General features: G+C 42.0%; 1 protein-coding gene and 1 long non-coding RNA gene across 2 annotated transcripts in view; one reads left to right on the top strand and one right to left on the bottom strand.

Moving 5' to 3' along the window:
* Positions 1–23,954, top strand: part of MRPS27 (mitochondrial ribosomal protein S27) — a 56,348-nt gene that overhangs the window by 17,246 nt on the left and 15,148 nt on the right. Inside the window, exons 5-8 of the mRNA XM_079995722.1 lie at positions 19,443–19,557; positions 21,038–21,116; positions 22,145–22,260; positions 22,444–22,546. Coding sequence (XP_079851848.1) covers positions 19,443–19,557; positions 21,038–21,116; positions 22,145–22,260; positions 22,444–22,546 — 413 coding nt within the window. The remainder of the gene's footprint in view (positions 1–19,442; positions 19,558–21,037; positions 21,117–22,144; positions 22,261–22,443; positions 22,547–23,954) is intronic.
* On the bottom strand, positions 4,086–19,431 carry LOC307226926. Its single transcript, XR_013843706.1, has 3 exons — positions 18,159–19,431; positions 8,378–8,537; positions 4,086–4,519 (listed from the first exon to the last, which is right to left on the bottom strand). It is a non-coding gene; the product is annotated as an uncharacterized lncRNA (long non-coding RNA).

The following is a 23,954-nucleotide window of genomic DNA, read 5'->3' as shown; positions in this document are numbered from 1 at the left end:
TTAGCTGTTAGTTATGATGGTACTCATTTTCCTAAACATCAAACAAAACAAAGAGAACAAAGGGTAACAGGCGCACACTTTGGGGAGCTGTGGTTGGCTGCTTTTTCCTATTTAATACACATTTAGTGTGAAACTAACTTTTTCCCACGTGCAAAATAGCTCCAAGGCTCACATTGCCCAACCTGGAAAAATAAATAAATTGACAGCTCAGAGAAATTGGTGAATATTATACATGGGCCTAGCTGGTCTGTGTTTTTCAGCTTGCTTTCTCCTCTTTGCCCCCAATTTTCAGTGTCATTTTTAAAAAAAAATAAAAACTTGCATACTGCACCATTTTGAGAGAGAGAGTACAGTATAGTGTTCTGAGCTTTTGCACTTCTTTCAATAAATGAAAGGAGAAATGCTGAGTTTTACTCAGAGTAGATCCATTGAAATTAATGAACCTAACTTAGTCATGTGGATTAATTTCATTGGATCTTCTCTGAGTGAAACTTAGCTAAATATCACCTAATTCATTTTTGTACGACAGTGGTAGTAGGAAGGGATCTCTAACCTCAGAAACTAATGTGACTCCTTTTTGCAAGTCATAAAGGGCTTCAGTTAATTACCATCCCAATGGTAATGAAATAGTAAATGCAAACATTCTAGGCTGTTTGAAATATGCTCTAAATTCTAAATAAAATCAAAATGTGCAGAAATGCACAGCTACAGCCATGTGCCAAGGAAAAAGAAAAGTGGAGAAAGATATTTCTCAGGTTTGTATAACACAGTGCGATATTTATAGCACATACATTGCCACCTTTTCCTCAGTGGCAGTTCACTCAACTTTCTTTCTTTTTAAATGCCTGAGTTCTAAGTAGAGCAGGAAAAAGGTTATTGTTATAAATGAGGGAAAGAACATGACTTCTCTCTGTGGGATGAACTAGCCAGTGTTTTGCATGTTGTTTTGGAACAGAAAGTGCCCAGTCCAGTCTCACTTCTGCCTTGAATTACAAGCCACTGTAAAACACATGGGTGTTTAGGCCTATATGATTTAGGCTCCTGATATGTGAAATACTGCTTGCTTGCTTGCTTGCTTCCCGGCAGACCCTCTTGTAGTTCTGCCGCCCTCAAAAGTTTGGGAGGGAGATGGCCGAGGACATGGCATTCTCTGTGGCAGTCCCTAAGATGTGAAATTCCTTCCCCCACAGGGTTGCACCTGGCTCCTTCTTTGTATAGTTTCTGCTGAATGCTGTCTTTTGAAACCTGAGATACATATTTTAGGACTCACTCTGTTTTACTGATTGTGAATCGTTTCAACTAATTTTAATACTGGGTTCCTATATTGTTTAAACCCCTGGGACCTCATGGTAAAAAATGGGTAAGAAATTCATTTAAAAATAATGATTTGCTTCAGTCTCCCCCCCCCCCCAAAAAAAACCCATGAAAATAATTAGTGTGGTGTAGTGGTTAGAATTTTGGACTAGGACCTGAGAGACTTCCAATCCCCACTCGGCTCTGAAGCTCACTTGGTGACCTCGGGCCAGTCACAGTCTCTCAGCCTAAACTACTACACAGGGTTGTTGCAGAGATAAAGGGGGGGGCAGGGCAGGGAGAGAACTGTGTATGCCACCTTGAATTCATTGGAGGAAAGGTGGGATATAAATGAAATATACAATTATTTAATTTTATTTATTTATTAGAAGCTGCCCTATCCACTCCATTTTCCATATTACAACCCTTAAGATATTTGAAGATGGCTATCATATTTCCTCTGTTCCAGGGTAAACATACCCAACTCCAGCTAAGTTGCTCATAAGGCTTGGTTTCCAGGCCCCTTTTCATCTTGATTGCACACATTCCAGCTTGTCAGTATCCTTCTTAAATTGTGGTGCCCAGAACTGGACACAGGTCTCCATTTGGGGTCTGACCAAGGCAGAATAGAGTGGTACTGTGGCTTTCCTTCATCTGGACACTATACTTCTGTTGATACATCTAAGACCCCCAGATCCTTTTCACATGTACTACTAGTAAGCCAGGTGCCCCCCCCATCTTATATTTGTGCTGCTGTATTTGTAATAGAGCTGTATTTATCTTTGTTGTAAGTAAAATAGAAATAAAGTACCTGAAGCATATTAAACATATTAAGTGGGAGAATTAAGCACTTACTAAACTTTTGGCCCAGTAGTGATGTATGGAAGTGAGAACTGGACCATAAAGAAGGCTGATCGCTGAAGAATTGATGCTTTTGAATTATGGTGCTGGAGGAGACTCTTGAGAGTCCCATGGACTGCAAGAAGATCAAACCTCTCCATTCTGAAGGAAATCAGCCCTGAGTGCTCACTGGAAGGACAGATCGTGAAGCTGAGGCTCCAATACTTTGGCCACCTCATGAGAAGAGAAGACCCCCTGGAAAAGACCCTGGTGTTGGGAAAGATGGAGGGCACAAGGAGAAGGGAACGACAGAGGATGAGATGGTTGGATGGTGTTCTTGAAGCTACTAGCATGAGTTTGATCAAACTGCGGGAGGCAGTGGAGGACAGAAGTGCCTGGCGTGCTCTGGTCTATGGGGTCACGAAGAGTCGGACACGACTAAACGACTAAACAACAACAACAACTTTTGACTGAATTGTGCCCCATATAAATGGAAAGCAATTTTAACTGCTGCACTGTTTTGCCTGGATGCAATTGCTGAAAAAATCTGTTAAAGCAGCCTCTGCACAACAGCCATTTTATGTGTACAGATCATTTTATGTGTACAGGAGCTGGTTCTTTTAATTACTTGTGTTACGGGAGCTGACTGATGAAGTTTCCCATTAAAATGCTTTCAGACAAGACCCACAAATCTAGCAATAAGTGTGAATGCGCACTATGATAGTAACTCCTGGAAAGATTAAGCTACTTCTGGTTTCTTGTGTGGGAATTCTCTCATCTGGATGTTGAGCCAGCATTAAGAATTGAATGTCTCTTCTCCCAGGAGTGACTCATTCCCTTTCAAATTACCACTTGATAAATGGGGTTGTTTGGAGTAGCTCTTATTTCTCCCCTGATGGATGGTTTGTTTCTAGTGACTTCACAGTGACGTTATTTGGCTGTTAGTTGTTCACGCCACAAAACATTTAGAAGAAAACTTGATAAAGTGTCTGCTGTTTTTCTGCTTTCTGGACCTAAGTCAGACCCCACAGGGGTGCTCAAACCTTTTTCAAAGTGGGCCAGATTTGATGAAGTGAACATGTGTGAGGGCTGACCAAAGTTGTTGAGCTTTTTTTTGCTGAGCTTGCTTTTTCGAATTTTGCCCCAGGACATACACTGCGGGCCGATTTAGGCCCCCCAAACATGCTTGATTTATCATATTGGCCCGAATATAAGCCGCACCCTCAAATAAGCCACAACTTCAGAATTAAAGGGGGGGAGACATTCCCCCACACCACAGAGAGAATATAAGCCACACTTTAACTTGTCACTGTCAGAATTTGGAAAAAAGGTGTGGCTTATATTCAGGCCAATACGGTAAGTATTCCAGTCCTCAAAACGCTCACTCCAAGTGAAGGAAAAGAGTACCAATTGCCCCTAGTCAGGGCTGGCCCAAGACTTTGCTGCCTATGGTACGATGCATAATATCCAAAGCTGGTCATACTCTTTTGGCACCTGAGACAGGAAATCCCACAAGCATCTGTCCTCATCGCTGGCAGTAGAGATTCAACAATGATAATAATAAATTAAATGTTTTAGCAATTTGCAGCCCTTTCATGGTACCTACAGTCAGCTGCCCGAGGCGGCTGTCCTACTCTGCATAATAGCAGAGCTGGCTGAGGCCACTGATTCATTGATTAAGTTGATTTAGGCCAGCTCCCTTATCTATTCCACGCTGCTGTAAGACTCTGATCTCTTGAGGGATCATCCAATAGCAGCTGGTTATCAGAAATTTAATGAGAGCTTCCCCTCACCTCCCAGGGTACTTTCCTATCAGCAGCGTTTCACAAATGCCCAGCACACCTCTCTGGCGCATGTGCTCACTTAAAATATAGTCACCTGTGCTCACCATCTTTCTCATTTGCACACCTCTCTCTCTCTCTCTCTCTCTCTCTCACACACACACACACACACACACACACAGAGGCTGGCTCTGCTTTCTTCATTCTCCTGGTAAAGAGCTCCCTGGCATCTAATCCTGAATCATAGGAAGAAAGGTGTCACCAGTGCTAATAACCAAAGGAGGCAGATGGAGCTAATTGTACAACAATTTATTGTTAGAGCCCCATTACCTCCTGGGTATAATCGAGGCAGTGTAATATTGTTCAATACAATAAGGCTTTTAAAATTAATTACGTATTCATGATAAGCCTGGCATGTGACTTCACAGTCATGAGCTGCAGCACAGCTTGAAGGTAGACATCTTGGGTGCATCATTAATCAGAGAGGCTGATTTTGGTAACATATTCATGACTGTTTCCCAGGAGTAAGGCATTGTTGGTATGCCCTGCACACCCGTGTTCCCCTGGGTGCGAAGCCTCAAACATCAGATCCATGTGTTCCTAACCTGTGTTTGAATGTAAAAAGAAGCGAGACTTGATTTGTTTTTAATACAAGGCCTCCATTTGTTTTTCTTGACATTTCATCTCATCCATTATATTTCTGGCATTTTCGATTGGTGCAGTGCTGGGGGCAGGCGCACACAGTGGAATATGGTTGTCATAGTGAAGAATTAGGAGATTAAGTGGGTAGGAATGAATGAGTATAGCAGCAGCTGCCTTGTACAGAAGTAATGAGGGGCAGAGGGTGCAAAAAGATACCACACTAGCATAGCTTAAGCAAAAATAAAGTAGTTGCAAATGAACATTTTTGGACTAACAGCAGAGCCATGCGATGTGTGTTCCTTTCATATTATATCATACCAAATTTAAATTCAGTCACCAAGTTTTTAAATTAAGCTTTCCAGGTGCTGTAGAAAGATTTAATAACAACACAGGTCCTGTGTTGTTTATAATCTACTGAGCCTTTGCCACTCAAAGATTTTGGGCTCCAACTCTAGTCTGCCACAGACAGCCTTTGAAAATTATCGATCCAAAAAGTAATGGAACAACAAAGACTACTAGTACTACTAATGAACTTTTATTAGCCTTTTACTTTAGGGTTTGGGATTTTCCAAACAGTTTTAAGATTGCCATTCTCATTAAAACAGCAACAGCGCACAACTAGAATTTGAAGATTACATCTCGGTTCAGCTCAAAACATGAAAAATAACTGTGAGGTCTAGGATGTGCTACCCTGTTCATTCACACAAACAATGTCTACTTGTTGTGTTGTTATGGGAAACATTTTCCAGAGATATGGAAAACATATCTCTGAAGGCTTCCTACCCTTACATTATTTGCTCTCTTCTGGTAATTACAGAAACAGTTAAGGATTTCAAGCTCTCATGTCGCTAAAAAATACAGGCATTTTTCAGAGGCCTTGTTTAAACATTGAAGATGTGCCCTATTTGACACTGCATGAAGTGTTCGCAGCTTAAGTATGTGATTAGTTAGTAGTGTAGACTTGTTTGCTGCCTGCTCTTGAACAGATATATCTTCCTCTCTAATTGTGCTCTGTGCCCCCATTCAGAGTTGATAGCTGCCACAACAATGTGTCCTTATTATAGTGAGGAATTGGTTAACTACATACATCTACAGTGGGTCAAGGGGAGAAATCGAAATACCGTTTCTATCCTGTTTGCGGTTATGGCTCTGTATAATTTTCACTGAGGAAGGAATGCAGCTAACTAGTAAACCTGACCTTTTAAGCATTATTGAAAAAAACAGTACTTGTATGAGTTTTATCTGGTGCATTACAGACTTGCTGATGTTTGGATAATGTTTCCAAAGTAAGAAGTTAAATGTTTTGAATGGCTCATTAAAAAATAATAATATAAATGACATAAGCAACAGGGGAAAATATTACTCAAGCAAATGTCTGGCTGTAAATTAGACTTTATTGTAGTTGTGCTGGGACTATGGAAAGCACCAGAGAATCTCTTTTCAGGTTGCTATAGTAACAGCTCACTCCATCATCCTCCAGTGTTTTCAGGGGCCTATCAGAGTGTGTGCTCTAACACTAGATTATTAAAGGAATTTGTATTCAAATCCAGTCATTTTCAACTGGGTGAAGCCCAAAAGTAATTTTTAAGAGGAAGAAATCCTTAATGACTGTTTTCTTTATTGTGAGTAGATTTTTTTTTTTTAAAAAAAAAGAAAGGCATTTCCCAGTTTGGTTTCTTAAGTATTTCAAAGAGTTTGTAGCTTTACAGTGAAAACAGTATCCGATCTTTATTTATACATGAAAAAGCATATTCTTTTTTTCCTACAGAAGGAGAGGAGGAATGGGCGGGGGATTACAGGAGAGCAGAACCTCAGGGAAACTAGTTCTTAAAATGTTTGTTCTTTAGGCAAACATCACTGAACAGTGATGACAACAAAAGAGAAACATTGATCTTTCTTCTTCTTTCCTATCCTTTGAGGATTTTTATTTTTTTATTTTTAAAGAAGATTCCAAAGCTATGTTTAGGGGTTTTAAACAAACAAGCAAAACTCTCTTACATCATACATGTAATAAACCTAAGATGTAAAGAAAATGGAAAACTGCGCCTAACTGGTGCTTGTGTTTTTGTACCGGGTTAGATGCTACAGTCAAGGGTTTGATTTTGACATAAATCTTATTCAGGTGTTATTCGTGCATAGTAGTGGGACTGTGCATCTGGTCCTAGCTGCCAGCATCTTGCACAGTACTGAACTGGAGTTGACATCTGCATAGAGAAATCCTGTGCATGAGCACATCTGGTCTGATGCATCTGTGTTTTATTCCAGAGGCAACATATCATAATCCTGTGCCTGAAGAGTTTCTGATTGGCTAGTTTCAGCTAGGCTAGTGCTGAGGCTCAGGCCATGAAGCTAGTAGTTACAATATTCCAGATTCCTGATGGATTCTTGGGAGTGGGCTTGGGCAGACCTATTGGAGGCAAGGTAATTCCACAACTGTGGCCAGCAGCTGATAATGCTGTTGCATTGAGCTTGGTGCATAAATGGTACAGTTACGACCGTGCAACGGAATGAGGCAGTCTCTAAAGAATGTGTGTCTTGAACCTTGGAGTTTTAGGCATTTATACCACAACTCACCTTTCTCTCCCCCCACCCCGCATATGAGAAGTGATGTCTAAGCTGACTGTGCCGGTCATTGGTTAGATGATTTGGTTGGACTAGATGACCCTTGAAATAGCTTTCAATTCTATAATTCTGTATGGATTGTTGTACAATGTTAGATGCATTTATCGAGCAAGATACAGCCAAATTCAAGCATGTGTTTAATTTGGACCAAATCATTCAGCGATTGCCCAAATTGAGATCCATATAATTAAGCGGATAGTAAACCTATCCTATATGCAGATTTATTGGGATAAATTTCATAATTTTGAAGGAAATTTCCTTTGGATGCTCAGTAGATTAGGTTGGTGTTGTTGTTGTTTTTAAAAAATAGCCTTTATGTTCCATATTAGTGGTTATAACAAAATATTTAAAATTAATGTTATCTCTTTAAATTCTTTGCTGAAAAAACCCCTCTGCAGGTCTGATAGCCTTTCTTTAAAGAGTGGATGAATAATGATTGCATTTTCATAGTTTATTTACTGGAAAATGTAAATAACAGGCCTAGTTCAGTGGGGAAGCGGGCAAAGAAGAAAGCTACTTCTTTGTCCTCATTTGCTTTGAAATTCTCTCCTTCCCCCTTGATTTCAGTAGCTGTGTAAAAGGTTTAAATAATAATAGTAATTGCTGTAGCTGTTAAATAGATTTGTGACACATTGCACAGAGGAAATGTTTCCTTAATGCCATTGGAAATTTTAATTTTTACAAAGCTGGGTTGGGAGGGAATCCCTTCTTTTACTCCCTGGGATGTAGGGTTAAAGTGTGCACTGTTCCTATAAGAACTTGTGCACTGAATAGGTTGTACAAGGATTTGAAAAGGGGGAGGGGGCATGTGCATGCATACATATAAATGATGCAAGGTTGACATAGGCCAGGAGATAAAAGGAAAGCTTCTTTTACTCATGGATGATGAAAAGCCAACTTTCAAGAAGCAAAGGGTTTTGTGGGGCAGTTTTCTTTTGACAGTGAGACGTGATCAATGCCCCTGGCCCTTTTTTATTTTTTTATTTTATAATGCAGAGGATTTCTTCCACTGCTTACAGCTTGAAATGGCAGACAAAGGAGATTTCCTGGTGATGTCCTCCCAAGCCCTCTAGTTTCTATACTAAGCCTGCCTGGAATCTATTTGATTATTAAGCTTTGTACCTAAAAATATGCCTGGGAAGAGAGAACGTGGCATTTTTTTTAAAGCTAAAGCTTTAACACAGAGAGCTATGACTTACATTTACAAAGTGAAGTGGCTTTGGATTCATTCCAGTAGATCAGCTTATTTCTGGCAGTTTGAAAGCTTCATCAGCAACTGAAGCATTTGTTTTCTGTCTGGTTTCCTCTGAAATTATGTTAAAATCTGAAGTAAACCAGGATGGAGGTAGGGCAGGAAATCTGTTTAGGAAAATAAATGCTCACATGCAGATTTTTGGAACGCATACATGCAATGTATGCCACTGCATTTCACTAAGACACATGGATCTGATTTACCTTGAGCAAGAACTTGGAAACAGCTCCCTGGTGCATAGGCAACATGGTAAAATAGGCACATTTGGCTGCTTCAGAGGCGAGCAAGTATACTTCATGCACAGTGTATGTATACTGTATGTATGATATGGAACGTGGTTCCAATAGGGTTGCCATACATCATCCGGACGTATCTGGAATACTGCAGTTGGCAGTAGTGTCTGGGCTCAACAACTTTGGGCAAAACTGAAAACAGCTCATCTTTGTCTGGATTTTCACTGTTTGAAATATGGCCGTGTTTCTCAACCTTGGGTCCCCAGCTGTTGTTGGACCTACATCTCCCATCACTCTTGACTACTGGTCTTGCTAGCTAGGGATGATGGGAATTGTAGTCCAGCAACAGCTGGGGACACAAGGTTGAGAAATTCTGAAATAGGGCAACCCCATCTTAAAACAACCTTTGACTTGGGCTACTTCATTTTAGAACTTAGAAATAAAGTAAATTCTTAAGCTAGGGACTCCATAATTTGTCACAACCTCAGTGGTGCCTGGTGCTTGTTTGAACCAGTAGGGCATAAGGTGGAGAGACCAACATAAAGTGGAGGCAGAGCCATTGATGGGCAGAGCCAACTAATTATAGTTTTTTACCCATCCTCCTCCCTGCTGAGTTCTTCTTGAGCAACAATGAGGCTAAGGAGGAAGAAGCTGACAGGCAGTGCTACCCCCTGGGCTTGTTATAAGTAAGACGCAGGGGTTGGCTGAGGGCAGAGGAAATGCCCCAGTGGCCCAAATCAGTGGTGTCCAAACTTTTTTCAAAAGAGGGCCCGATTTGATGAAGTGAAGGGCTGTGAGGACCAACCAAAGTTGTTGACCTTTTTTAAAGGATTTTACCCATAAAATAAACTGCCACAGGGGCTGAATTAAACCGACCAGCGGCCCAGATTAAGCCCCTGAAATGGTCTTTGGACATGCCTGTCCCAAGTGGACCAGCCTCCACTGCATTAATTCCTGCTAATTCCAGTTTTCTTTGTCCTGGATATGAATGATGTGAACCGCCCTGAGATCCATGGATGGAAGGCAGTATACTAAATGAGTGAGTGAGTGAGTGAGTGAGAGGGAGGAAGGAAGGAAGGAAGGAAGGAAGGAAGTAAATACTGCTCTCTCACCCTTTCCCCTTTTTCCTTTTTACATTTAGAGAAAGACAGCTTTTTCTCTCTACAGTTTCTATTTTAGAAGCATGAACGTAATCAGCTGTTGCATGCATGAAATTTTGGGTGTAGCATTGAATTTGTATGTAGTTACAGTGCAGCTGGGTTTCTGGATTGCTGTACAAATATGAGCATGTCAATACAGCAGTTTGAAACGTAGTAAGGTAAAGGTAAAGGTACCCCTGCCCGTACGGGCCAGTCTTGACAGACTCTGGGGTTGTGCGCCCATCTCACTCAAGAGGCCAGGGGCCAGCGCTGTCCGGAAACACTTCCGGGTCATGTGGCCAGCGTGACATCGCTGCTCTGGCGAGCCAGAGCCGCACACGGAAACGCCGTTTACCTTCCCGCTGGTAAGCGGTCCCTATTTATCTACTTGCACCCGGAGGTGCTTTCGAACTGCTAGGTTGGCAGGCGCTGGGACCGAGCAGCAGGAGCGCACCCCGCCGCAGGGATTCGAACCGCCGACCTTTCGATGGGCAAGCCCTAGGCGCTGAGGCTTTAACCCACAGCGCCACCTGCGTCCCCGTCCTTGAAACGTAGTAGCACCCAACAAAAATTTTAAGATCCTTGTGTTGTTTCTTCTGCTTTTAAGGGCATACAGTGGTACCTCGGGTTAAGAACTTAATTTGTTCTGGAGGTCCGCTCTTAACCTGAAACAGTTCTTAACCTGAGGTACCACTTTAGCTAATGGGGCCACCCACTGCCGCCGCCATGCGATTTCTGTTCTCATCCTGAAGCAAAGTTCTTAACCCGAGGTATTATTTCTGGGTTAGCAGAGTCTGTAACCTGAAGCGTCTGTAACCCGAGGTACCACTGTATACACAAATTATATCCTCTTGTTCCTCTTTAAGTAATCTCAGTGAATTATTGGCTGTGGCTCCAAACTCTCAATCACTGGTATATATCAGATCCTCCATTCCTCTTACAGAGTTGAAACAGAGATTCTAGTCCCCTTTTTATGACCCTCTGGCAGGTAGCACATTCTGCCTCTCTCATCTGCTCCAAGAGCTGGAAAAAGCTGGGGCTGTGGCCTTCCAGACCCGCTATTGCCTTCATACTCTTTGCACTTAAGTTTTGGTGTAACGTCCCAGCGTTGCATAGTCAGGCTTGAGTTACAGGACCTTGGCTAGTTCTAAGCAGTCAACTTGCTCAGACAAGTCTGGAGATCAAGGGAGACGTGTTATCCCTCTTGACCCAGGCTACTCCTCCCAGACTCTGCTTCGTTGCCAACAATGGACGGCCTTAAAAAAAGAGCCTAGCACTCTGTCACCTTTCAGTCAGTGCCTTCCTTGTGCCTGCTGGGATGGGGCGCAGGCACTGAGGAGTCTGAGGGTGTAGAAAGAATCTGTCGTAGGGGAGTTCTCAGTTCAGAGGTCTCTGACTTCAAGGGGCTGTGACTTGCTCCACTGGTTCTCTTCATCCAGTGGGCTTTTCTTTTGTGCTAGAGTCCTGGCTGCTGCTTGAGAGTGAAGCCTTGACAGCTGATGGCAGCTGATCAATGAAATGTGGCCTTCTGAAGAATTCACAGGCTGTGACAGTGTTTCTTACATGGAGCTTTCTCTATCTTATTTGGAGAAATTTCAGCGTAATCCTGGGGTGAGTATGATTTAGTCATCCTCCGCTGCTTGAGAGGGAGAGTTTGGAAATGCCTTCCAGTTCAGTGGCTCTGAGGATCTGTCGGATTGATTTCTTTGCATAAATATTAAAGAACAGAAGGCCAGAGTTACAGAGGGGCTCTTTAGGGATCTTTCCTTTTGAAAGAATAGGTGATAAGGAACGTGGAGGAATAAAGATAGCAGAAAGCCACAGGGAAACCTCATGGTCTTTCCATTCAGTACACAAGAAGTGCCAGAGGGTCCCCTCTTCATTTAACTCATTGGGTATTCTTTCGATTATCATAGCTGGCTTCCTGTAGTCTTAAGATGCAATGCACCAAGCACTGCTCCACACAGCTCTCTTTCCTTTCAGTAAGGTTTGCGCAGGAACTGTGATAAATAGATTACACATTCCACCCCCACCCCCAGTCTTCCTCTGGTCCTTGGACATATTGCACAGCCTAGTTATATCCTGTTATCAAGATTTATGAGCAGAGATATACTAACAATTCCTTCAGTTGAATGATAATAATAATAATAATAATAATAATAATAATAATAATAATAATAATACATATTTTTAAAAGCATCTACTATGCCATTTTTTGAGTTTTCATCCAGGTCATAGGGAACTAAAATGGACAAAAAGGAACCAGACCCTTCTTGAATGGAGTGTTGGGTCCTTAGGGAGCCTTACACACGGTCGTGCACACACTGCTACCAACAGTCATCTGAGCACGGTAACCTACAGTACCCAAACTTGGCTCTGCCGTGAGTACAGCTCAATCTCTCTACTTATGCTGGTGTTTATTACTATTGATGGAGCTACTCAACAAGAGAAGTGATCATCCCAATCCTTCAGTCATTTGTGCTGGAAACAGCCCAAATGAAACCAATTGACGATTGATTCAGAAAGGCAGAAAGTCACAAAGGGGCGTCTGCCGCAGCAACCAAAAGGTGAGGTTACCCAGAGTTCTTTGAATTCTACACCATAGCTATTTGACAGTGATGAGTCACATATTCACATGAGTGATCCATGCCTTTGGTGGCTAGTCACCATCTCATTACCTCAGTTGTTTGTCTGAATCCACCTGAAGTTGTTTAAAAACACATTTTGGTGCTTTGATATTCGGAGTAACAGTTTGCCTTTCAGGCCACTCTTCCCAAATAATCAACAGGCATAATCATCCCAGAGTGAATTTCTAGGCAGTTAATCACCTCAACAACTGCAGAGTTGGAAGGGACCATTGCTGCCCACTATTTGCCAGTGGCATTTGCCCCACCCAGGCCAGATCCTGCTGCTTCTATCATCTATTATCCTTCCTTTACAGAATAATCCAGTATCTCTTCCCTAGCCCAGGCTAAACAGGAGGGAGAGAGAGGGATGGCTGTTCAGCCTTTATTTATCACAGGAAGAAGACTGTTTTTCTGGTTGCCATTACCTTGGCAATGGCTGTGACTGGTTATCTAGAGCCAATTATTATAATGTACCAGAGTAACAAGACTGGTTTAATTTCATGCTAAGTTATTGGCAAACAAAACTGTTCTCTCTGCTTAAAGAAAAATAATATTTATCTGTCCAGCATCTGAAATGGTGCCATAGAAAGACAAAACCAGATGAACTCTGTCTGCAGGCAACATAAAGAGAAAAGGGGGAAGGAACAAAAAGAGAGAGCAAGCAACTGTAGAAACATCTCTTTAAAAGGCCCTGAAATCTTCCATTTCAGCTTGAATCCTAAATCAGAAAGAATCCCCAGGCTTAAGAATATGAGGAACAAAATGAGTCCCCAAAATTTTGTCTTTGTAGATAAGGACAAAGCAGTTGTCAGCCTATCTTTTTGCAATATAATCTTAGTAAGGGAACAAATGAATTTTGTAGGAAGTTTATGATACAGTACTGAAGAATATTTTTTCTTGAAGGTTTTCCTACCATGTTTCAGAATTCACATGTTTCCACACCCACAGTGAGGGCAGGATAGGGAACATTCAAAATGGCTATAGAGTTGTCTAGAAATTTGGCAATATGTCCTACATTTATGATTCTACAGCAGCCATTCATTATTCAAATGAACCATGATTTTATGTTTGTATAACTTTTGAAGCTACAAATCTCACCAGTTGCTCCTTGGCTACCTACGTTGTGACAGGGGAATATGAGTGAAAGCTACTTGTTGGGTCTAGAAACTGACATACCCAGTAGGAATTGTTGCTCACTATGGACTGGTATCTTGGGCTGATACAGTTGTTAATGGTAAGATTTAAGGGCTCCTGTTGGAAAAGGCATGGACCTGAAAACTCCACATCTTCTTAGTAGGGGCAGTTCTTTCTTTCTGTATCTGTTCTATTCCTGCCCTACTGTGCCTCAAGGAACGCTGTGGGTTAAACCACAGGGTGGCGCTGTGGGTTAAACCACAGAGCCTAGGACTTGCTGATCAGAAGGTCAGCGGTTCAAATCCCCGTGACAGGGTGAGCTCCCGATGCTCGGTCCCAGCTCCTGCCAACCTAGCAGTTCGAAAGCACATCAAAGTGCAAGTAGATAAATAGGTACTGCTCCGGCGGGAAGGTAAACGGCGTTTCTGTGCACTGCTCTGGTTCACCAGAAGCGGCTTAGTCATGCTGGCTACATGACCCGGAAGCTGTACGCCGGCTCCCTCGGCCCGGAAAGTGAGATGAGCTCCGCAACCCCGCAGTCGGCCACGACTGGACCTAATGGTCAGGCGTCCCTTTACCTTTACCTTTACCTTTACTGTGCCCCAAAGTGATACCTGGGAGGCATATGAAACTGGAGGTGGTGTCATGAACATAACCCACAGTGCTCTGGTGTTGCTGTTTGGTTAATCAAAGCTGTCTAGCTCATATATTTAGTAAGGCCCCCAATGCTCCCCACCCCCAACTATTGTAAGCCTCTTGTCAGCTGGTGTGTGTATGTTTGCATTTACTTTCTTTGTGTGCTCCTGTCTGTCACAACTAGCAAGAGACTTGTCACACTCCCCCCCCCCCCAGGCCAGTTAGGAAATACGTTGTGGGTTCTGTTTTCCTTTCTTTGAAACCCTCCTCCCCTTTTCAAATGTTAATCCTGCTGCTAGGGAGAAGTTATACTAGACATGACATCATTCATGTCTTCCCAGGCCATTCCTCTTGTGGCCATCCAGGGCTGTGACTTGTTCCATTCCCAAGGGGAGCTGGTACCCTTTGCAAATAGTGTTTGGTGTGTGTTTTGCATTAAAATGCAGTGTTTGGAAATTCTGAAGAAGCAGATTTCCAGTTCCTGTTACAGTTGGAACATCCATCTGAACTCTGGTTTTCTTAGCAGTAAATATATTCTTCTGTTTTAATTGCAATACTATGCAATGCTGTCTAAAGCATATCCCTGTTATCAGATCTGTGCTTTAAGCTGCTGGTAAACAGATACTCTAAATACTTCTTTTTCTTCTTTTTCTTTTTTTTAAGACAAATGTGTAGCATCTCCACTGACTGGAAACTTGTAGGTTTCCTCAACTCATCCCCCCCCCCTTCAAAATGTCCTAAATCTCTAGAGATCAAATTTAACAACATTATATATTCAGCCAACAAACTTCATCGAGTACAGAACGTTAATTTTACATGCTGTATAAATATCTCAAGAGTTTTCTAATGGCAAAGAGCATTTAAGTAATGGAGTAGAGAGGGAAATCAATGGAGAACTCTGCTTAGTGTTGTTTAAATGTTGTATTTAAATGAATCCAAAGCTTTAAATTTGTTTCTGTTAGATTTTTTTTAAGAATACAAGTAAATATTTCCAAGAAAGATATAAAGTTATTTTTGTATGCCACAACTGCTGCTCGAATTTTAATAGCCAAGAAATGGAAAACACAGTAATTACCAACGGTGGAAGAATGGCAGATGAAGATGATGGAATTTATGGAGCTAGCTGACCTCACTGGAAGAATCTGCGACCAGAAAGAAGAGGAACATCAAGAAGATTGGAAGAAATTTAAAGACTATCTGAATAAATATTGTAATATTAAAAATTAGAAGATACTTGAAAGTACTAATCAGGCCTAGGATTAAATTAGTATTTAATTAAATAAATGAGATTTAGAATATTAAGAAAAGTTAATAAATTAGACTATAATTAGAATATTGTTTTGGAATAATGATATTGGAAAACTGCTACATTTAGTTACAAGGAAAATTCAGATGGAAGGGACCAGAGGAAGTCAAGCAACATGTTTAGGATGTTGGATGTTTAACTAAATAATCAATTTGTATTGTTTATGTGTTAGTTGTTATATTTTTTATTTGTTGTTATTTGCTGTACTTGTTTTATGTTGTTTTTCTTTTTTCTTTTTTTATTCTCTGTTGTATTTGTTTTTACAATATGTGTTACATTTATAAGAAACTTAATAAACATTATTGCAAAAAAAAGAATACAAGTAAAGTTCAAGACATTACAGTTTGCTAGCATGCAGCAATGTTTAAATGTCTTGAGTTCCAAATTGCATGTACCAGACCCTTTGCGCAGGCAGTTGTATGTGCATAGATTATTTAGCTATTGTGGTTGGGGTTTTTTGCACTTATGCTCCACCTTCCTTCAAGAAACTGAAGGCAGCATATGTCGTGACAAAGATTACAGGATTCATGAACTACCACAGGTGGCTGGCTGTCAAGTGTGGCTGCTAGATAGTCACATGGAAGAAAAAGGGCTCACCACCTGCACCTCACCTTTCAGCCAAGGCTGCAGGAAGCATTCCAGCTCTGGCCCGTGTGTGGTCCTTTCAACTCTCAGTTAGGCTTCTTGGCTTCACGTGCACCTCACCCTGTAGGACCTTTCTGTTTGCTCCAGGCCAGTGTTGGAGCAACACTCGCTCCTTAACAGTGAACCTTGTGGCCCATCCTGTTTTTGCATCCAGCCTTGCAGTCCTGCTATCCACGATTCTGACCACTCGCTATCTCACCCATACACTTGCCAGTTTGGAACAGGAAACTTAGGAGATAATTGGGGCCCCATACAGGATTTTCCATTCTTTGTGACTGGATGCAGATCTTGCTGTCTGACCTCTTCTCTCTCTCGCTGTCTAGTGAGCCAGTCAGTACCAATTAGGTAATTGATCCATCATAATATGATTCAGCCTTATTGCCTGTAATTGATGCTTCCTGCAAGCATTTTTGAGCCAGGCCCCTAATGAAAGCAAATATAGGATCTTCCTGTTCTTAATATCAAGAGTTCAAGCGAGAAATGTAGGAACCAATTAGATCATCCAAATGGACATTCATGGCTTGATATTTTAAATGTGCCTTTAAAAAAAACCACATAAGTCTAGCATTAATATGAAGGGAGATAATCTGTCACTTACAACATAGCATATATACATCCTTTAGCTAGCAGCTGGGTCTCTACTAACACGGCCGACTGCTGCAACCTCCCTCCTCCCCTTGGTAATCTGTATAGCCGGTAGCCATAAGGGACAATTCTCTGAAACTCACTAGAGGGAAGTGAAAAGGGTTGGTGGCTATAATAGTCTGATAAATGTTCTGGAAAGCATGCTCATTCAGATGGAAGAACCAATCCTACCACTAAATGGTGCTGCAGTTTGGCTCCAGGCTGCTAGCATCTGCGTATTAGTGCTGTTCATTCATCCTGATGTTCTTCAAAAAGAGGTCTGGGCTAGAGCTCACTGGGGGTTTGATCTAATGCTTGCTAGCCCTTGTTGCTCACGGTTACATAGATTTTAGGTTCTTCTGTCTGAGGCTCAGACAACGATCGAGACAAATGTTGAGGGAGTTCCTTCTCCCCTTCAGCCTTACCCTCCCAGTTCCTTCCTACTATTAAACACAATTGAATTCTTTTATACCATTAATTTCCCCCATAAAATGTTGTGGTGTTTCTTTATACAGATAAGGCCCCTCTAGCATTTTCCAGTCCCGGATTAAACTGTCAATTGTAAAACTCTGTCCTTTAGGAATACTTTAAGGGCATGAGAGTTTATGAGAAAGTTGTTGGAACACTGAAGATAATTATATGTTTTTCTACAACCTAAACCAACATTTCCATTTCTAAATCCTAGTCTGGAAACCACTAGCGTCCACTGTAAAGTAGTTATCTAGCCCTAAAACCTTGTGGCATTTCAACACTACTGTTGGTGGTGTTTTTATTTTTGGACCTCTTTTGTCCATGAAGGATGACTTCCTCTGGGCAATTACTTTGGTTTACCAGATTTTATGCCTTGACCTTCTGTAGATTGTCTTGCACAAAGGGCCTGATTCTAGGCTCTGGGACCCAATTCAGGCTTTGCATCTTGCTGCCAAAAGGCTTCTCACACACTATAATAGTAGCATATGCAATCAAGCTGAGTTGAAGGTGAGATTTGTATTTATATATAATGCACATTTATTTTTGTTGAGGTGTAAACTGCACAGAGACATCTCAGAACACAAATGCATGCTGCTCCAGCACAGGCCGTGCTCTCCCATTGGGGAAAAGTTTTTTGGTGGTGCGCATGCCAGAGCATGCAATGTATAAATCCTACCACAGCACCCTTTAAGCCTAACAGGGCTGCATCTCATGGTTAATACTATCCCTACCTGGAAGTAACTTCTCTTTTATTTTGAAAATATAGCCAACAATAAATAAGAAGACAGTACAGAATACAACAATCAGTGCAGGGTGTTGTTGCTTTTTGAGGTGGGAGGGAATGGGAGAAGGGTTGCTTTGGGAAATTCATTCCCGCAAGGCCTCCCTCCCTGAATGTGCACAGTTCACCCACCTTGATCTGCTCCTTTGTTTGCTTCTCCCTCTGGGCCCAGCCTGCACTTGCTCCTAGCGGGAGAGGATATGACACGCGGAACTCAGTGCCTCTCCTTGCTCATCTCACTGCTTGCTCTTTGAGAGAGGGCAAGGAAACAGGCGGCGACAGCAGGGCAAGAAGGCTGACGGGATTGGCAGTGGGCCCCTGCTGGGCAGCGAGCCTTGGCAAGTGCCCAACAATGCCGAACCCCTGACCCCAGCCACCGTGATAATAATAGATCACAATGGCAGAAGCTGATCTGCTGCAGCTTGTTCTGAATACTAAAATCCATGAGCTGACAATGCGAGGGGCTGTTTAGTCTGATATTAGTATTACCTTTCTGAAATAGGTTTGTTTCTTTTGTTATCCTGATTTCTAAATAGCTACCTCTGTTTAAGAAAGCGCTTCACATAAGAACTTTCATATTATGCTGCCGTCAGCAATATTCGACTACCTACATACAAGTTTCCACAACTTCCTACTTGCAAAGCACTTCCATTTCACGACTGAGTAACATGCAAGAGGCAGTTTTTTGTACATCTCCTCCATAACTCCATTTTGATGTATCCCACATACTAACTCATTCTTAGAACAAGAAGGTAGAATTCAACGTAGCACTAGTGTGTGTGTGTGTGTGTGTGTACACAGAATAAAATCAACAGGACTCCTCCTCTCCTCCGCCTCATGTGCCCCCTCAACTTGTTATGGGTTCCATCTCCCTCCAGAGCATATTTAGGGAGTGGGTGGCTTGCAGCAAGAGAGAGGAGGGAGAAAGCCAATTATGTGAGTGGACCTTGTTCCATGCACACAACTTGGTTGAATTCCGCACTAGGTCCTTCTGTAGCCATTTAAAAACAAGATGGAGGTATCTGGCACTGGGCCGAAAAGCTCACACATGCACCCCTTAACAGAACTGTGTCTGTCATGTGGAAAGGTGGTTCTGTCACTTCCACAAGGGTAGAGATGAAAAGGCATTTTGAAGGCAGGGGTGGTGATGTTTTTCTATATAATACTGGGTGGAAGAGGATTTTCTCATGTTTCTCCCTTCCTTTTAAACAAACAAGGTTATGCATAGGTCCTGTTCAGTAGCTCTGTACTAAACATGGCTAAGTCTGGATCCAGCTCTCTTTATAGATCTACCCCCTGAAACTACAAAGAAAATCTGTGTTTTATACCGCTTATGTTTAATTAATTCACATACCTTTGTAGGCCAGCATGTGTCTGGGTCTCTTTTAATTCTTTATGTTTTGTCTCATCCCTTAGGTTTCGTCACAGCCCAAATTGCTTTTACTTGAGAGACTGGATCATCCACAGCTGGATCAGGCAATGCCTGAAGTTTGGGGCACAGGATAAAGCTTTGTACACTTTGCAAAATAAGGTGATGTTTTAACAAGACATTTTTTCAAATGTTGTTAAACGTGCATAGTTAGCTGCATCTGAAACCTTTCTGTGAACGTGTCTCCCATTCAGAAGACTGCATTCTTTGTTTACGATGAAAGTGTGGAATTTTAGATAAACTTCATGCAATCTCTGCTGTTTCCTTTTCGCAGTGGAGCTGACAAGCCAAATTGGGGAGTTAAACCCATGCTTGTGTGTGTGTGTGTGTGTGTATATATATATATATATATATATATATATATATATATCTCCTGCTGGAATCAGTCAGACCTGAAAATGTTCTTTATTGTCTGGATTGTGCCCACCACTTATTTTAAAGTTCTGTGTTGAATGAATTATTTAATTTATTCGAAGTATGGTATTGTGGAACCTGTTGTGAGCCTTATAGGCAGCATCAGCAAGATGTTTTCTACCCGAAATGCTTTGAACATGAGTGGGCAATAATTGCCTGTAGATAACCATCTTTGCATTCCCAGAGGCACATGATCCTTGCAGCATTTATTGTTTTGCTTTTTGGCTTTTCCTTTTAGCTTAAATTTTAAGTTGGCAGCAAATGATGTCTCCTGCTTTAGTGATGCAGAGACATTCTTATGTCTGCGCACAAAGGAGTTAAGTCTTGCTCCTAAGAGGACCAAAAGGCTTGTGGGGAAAATTATGCAGGAACCATCCCCTTAAAATCTACTGCTTGGCAAGAAACACAGTGAAGTGACAGTCATCCCTGAACAATCTTTGCCTCTGGCATAGAATATAAAGGGCTCTTCCACACTGCACATCACTAAATGTATCCCTGTGCAATCTTACTGCAAATTTTTAGCTATAGGGAACGTTGGAAGAATGCATGCATACAGGTGGCTGGTTGCATGAATGCACAAGTTTCTGACTGCTGTTTCTGTGAAGCGTTTTTAAAACCCTGCTCTTCAGCTTTAAAGGCTCTCAGAGCACCTTCCAGATTGATGAAAACCAAGACAAAGACTTCGTGGTGGTGAAGAAAAGCTGTAGCAGCAGTATCATTGCTGCATGTAGAGCTCTGTTTTCCTTCTTGTTGAAGGACTACCTTAAGAGCAGAGACATTGCTGTAAGTTGGCAAACGTAGCTTTACTAGGTCCCCCCCCCCCAAAGAACACGGCTCAGAACAATCCATGCTACCAGTTTTGAACATCTGAAGCCTATGAGAGCTCTGGTGGCCCAAGGGGATAGGCGGTAAGGGATGAATGGCCAGCTATATGCAGTTGCAGTTTTCTACTTGCCTGGTCAGTACTGGGCAGTGGTATGTTCCAAAGGACATCCTTCATCCTGCTCCCATTTCAAGCAGTGAAAGACAAGTAAAAGTGGGAGATTTACTGGTCCAGGCATCCCCTTGACCTTGCTGTACTGTGTTACACAGTTGTATCATAGTCCAAAATGAAATGAGATGAGATGCTAGAAGTATGACTGTTGTGCTTTCCACTTGTTTTTTGCAGGTTCAGTATGGAATTATCCCAGATTATTTTACCTTCAATATATTGTTGGATTCTTTTATAAAGGATGAGAATTATGAAGGTAAGTAAGCATATGTCAGCTGCTGGTCATCATGCTCTTCCCTGTTTCTTCATATTTATATTATATATGGCCCCCTTTGGACCGCTTTCTGTTTATCTGATTTGCTGTGGTTTTAATGGGAGGAGCCAAAAAAAAGGTAAAGAACACTGAAATCCACCTTTTTACTGAGTCAGGACATTCATCCTTCCAGCTCAGTATTTTTGACATTAACCGGCACCAGCAGTTCAGAGTTTCCAGCAAAATTCTTTTCTCAACCCCAGTGCCAATCATGAGCCAGAGATCTTTTGTATGCCTAATGCATCTTCTACAACTAAGCCTCTGTAGCCCTTCTGCAAGCGAGGAGGTAAAAATTGAGCAGGTCGGGGTGGGTGTGTTATTAATGTAATCAAATCACCCAGTGCAATTCAACGAGGGTTGACCGAGAGTTCCTTTGTATCAACATTATTTTCCAAAGTTTTTTAGTGGAAAGTGCCATCCTTTCCTTAAGCACTTCTAAAACCACTCAGGAAATAATTCCAAGAATTTGTGCATTGTTGCTCGTATCGAGATGCTGTGCCCTCCAGCAAACTTAGGGCTTGTTGTCAAGAGACCTTGCCTTAAGCTGATAGCCCCTGAATTCATTTTGGAGTTAGCTTTGTTGACACAGTCCATGAAGTATTCTTTGATTAGGGTGTTTGTGAGTTTAAAGTCATTATGTGTAAAGTACTATGGTCTTGCCTCCCACTTGCGTACCATGACTCTTATCCTCTCTCACTCCCATTTTAATTTTGAGGAAGGTCTCCTGGCACAGAGCGGAACAGTTGCATAGATAAGATACACCAGCTTTGTGACTGCTTCCAGATGTTTTCCTTATGTGCCTCCTGGTTCTGCAAAAGGCAAATGTGTTCTTCTTCTGATGCTGCATTTTTTTGCACATCAAGATTCCGGTGTAAAAGAGGAAAGCACACTCATGTCTTTTGAAACTACTGTGGGAAGAAGAGTCTTGGCAAACCACTCCTTTAATTTTTAAATGTTTTGTTTATTGTTAGATGCGATGGCTGTGGTCACTGAGATAATGATACAGGAAATTTTTGACAAAGTTTCTACACAACTTCTCTCACTCTACGTGATGTACAAGTATTTGACAACAAAATCAGAACTTATGGTAAGCTGTGGCTCAGATGGTAAGATACATGAAGGGGTACGTGCTCCATTCATCTGACTAGCAGCTTCCATTACAGAAGAGTCAACGTGGGCCAGCTTGTATCAGAGAATATATTTTGCATGGTGGTGAAAACCAAGCACCAAATGTGACAGCGAATGTAACAGCAATGTTTGCTATTTTCAGTGGGAGGAAGAGAGGAATCTCGGAGCGTCCCTCTTCTTGGCAGGCCTGAAGCAGACCAACACGGTGGGATTCAGTTCCCAGCTGTATGGCTTAGCACTTCTCGGTAAGTTATATAGTGTTTCATTACAAGCACTTTACCATGCTCCTTTATTGGTTGATTAGAAGTAGCTGGATTAGTGAGATTCTTTGATTTAAATTCTAATACAGTGGTACCTCAGGCTAAGAACTTAATTCGTTCTGGAGGTCCGTACTTAACCTGAAACTGTTCTTAACCTGAAGCACCACTTTAGCTAATGGGGCCTCCCACTGCCACTGCGCGATTTCTGTTCTCATCCTGAAGCAAAGTCCTTAACCCAAGGTACTATTTCTGGGTTAGCGGAGTCTGTAACCTGAAGCATATGTAACCCGAGGTACCACTGTCTAGCCTTTGACGGGTTGCAGAATTAGAACTAAATCAAGTTTTGTGTTTTGGCATGCAGTCCAAATAAATCATAGATGTGTGAGGTTCAAAAATCAACTGGATGTTGTTGCTGCTGCTTTAAATTCCTGCTGAATGCATGAAAACCCCAGTTGGTTGAATCATAGAATTGTAGAGTTGGAAGGGACCACGATGGGGACCGTCTAGTCCAACCCCCTGGAATGTGGGAATCTTCTGCCCAACGTGGTGCTTGAACTCACGGCACTGAGATTAAGGGTCTTATGCTCTGCCAACTGAGCTTTGTATGTATGAACCCTGCTTCCTGCCAAGTTCTCTCTCTCTCTACTCCCACCCATTATCCCCAAGCTGGTGGGCGAGCGGGAATACCTACCTTGGAAAAAGAGTAAAGGGTTATAAGTGATGGATGGCTCACTTCGACACAGAACAGGGCCTAAAAGGCTACTGCAAGTGACGTTCAGGGTGTCATTTTCTACTGGGTATGCAGCTAGTAAGAACATAAGGAAAGACTAGTCCAGCATCTTGCCTCCCACAGTAGCCAAAAAGATGCCTACGGAAAGCCCACAAGCAGGACCTGAGCATCACTCCCCTTTTTGGTGCTCCCTATAAACTGATATTCATAGATACACTGATGCCTCTGATACCAAAGGTCGCTTATTTATTCCTCATGCTCAGCTCAGAGGTTGCTAAAAACAGTCATCATAAAAATGCACAGTTAAACATAACAGTAAAATAAAACATCGGATATAGTATTAACAGACAGTGATATGGCAGTGTAATTCTGATTTTGTCCAGAGGCCCGATGAAATAAATGTGTTTTAAGTTGTTACTTGAACAACAACAATTTATTATTTATACCCCACCCATCTGGCTGAGTTTCCCCAGCCACTCTGGGCGGCTCCCAATCGAGTGTTAAAAACAGTACAGCATTAAATATTAAAAACTTCCCTGAACAGGGCTGCCTTCAGATGTCTTTTAAAAATAGGATAGCTGTTTATTTCCTTGACATCTGATGGGAGGGCATTCCACAGGGCGGGCGCCACTAATGAGAAGGCCCTGCCATGTGTAGCAGCCC

Source organism: Podarcis cretensis, assembly GCF_951804945.1.
Source record: "Podarcis cretensis genome assembly, chromosome: 11".
In the NCBI taxonomy this organism is placed as follows: domain Eukaryota; kingdom Metazoa; phylum Chordata; class Lepidosauria; order Squamata; family Lacertidae; genus Podarcis; species Podarcis cretensis.
This window is presented reverse-complemented; position numbering and strand designations above follow the sequence as displayed.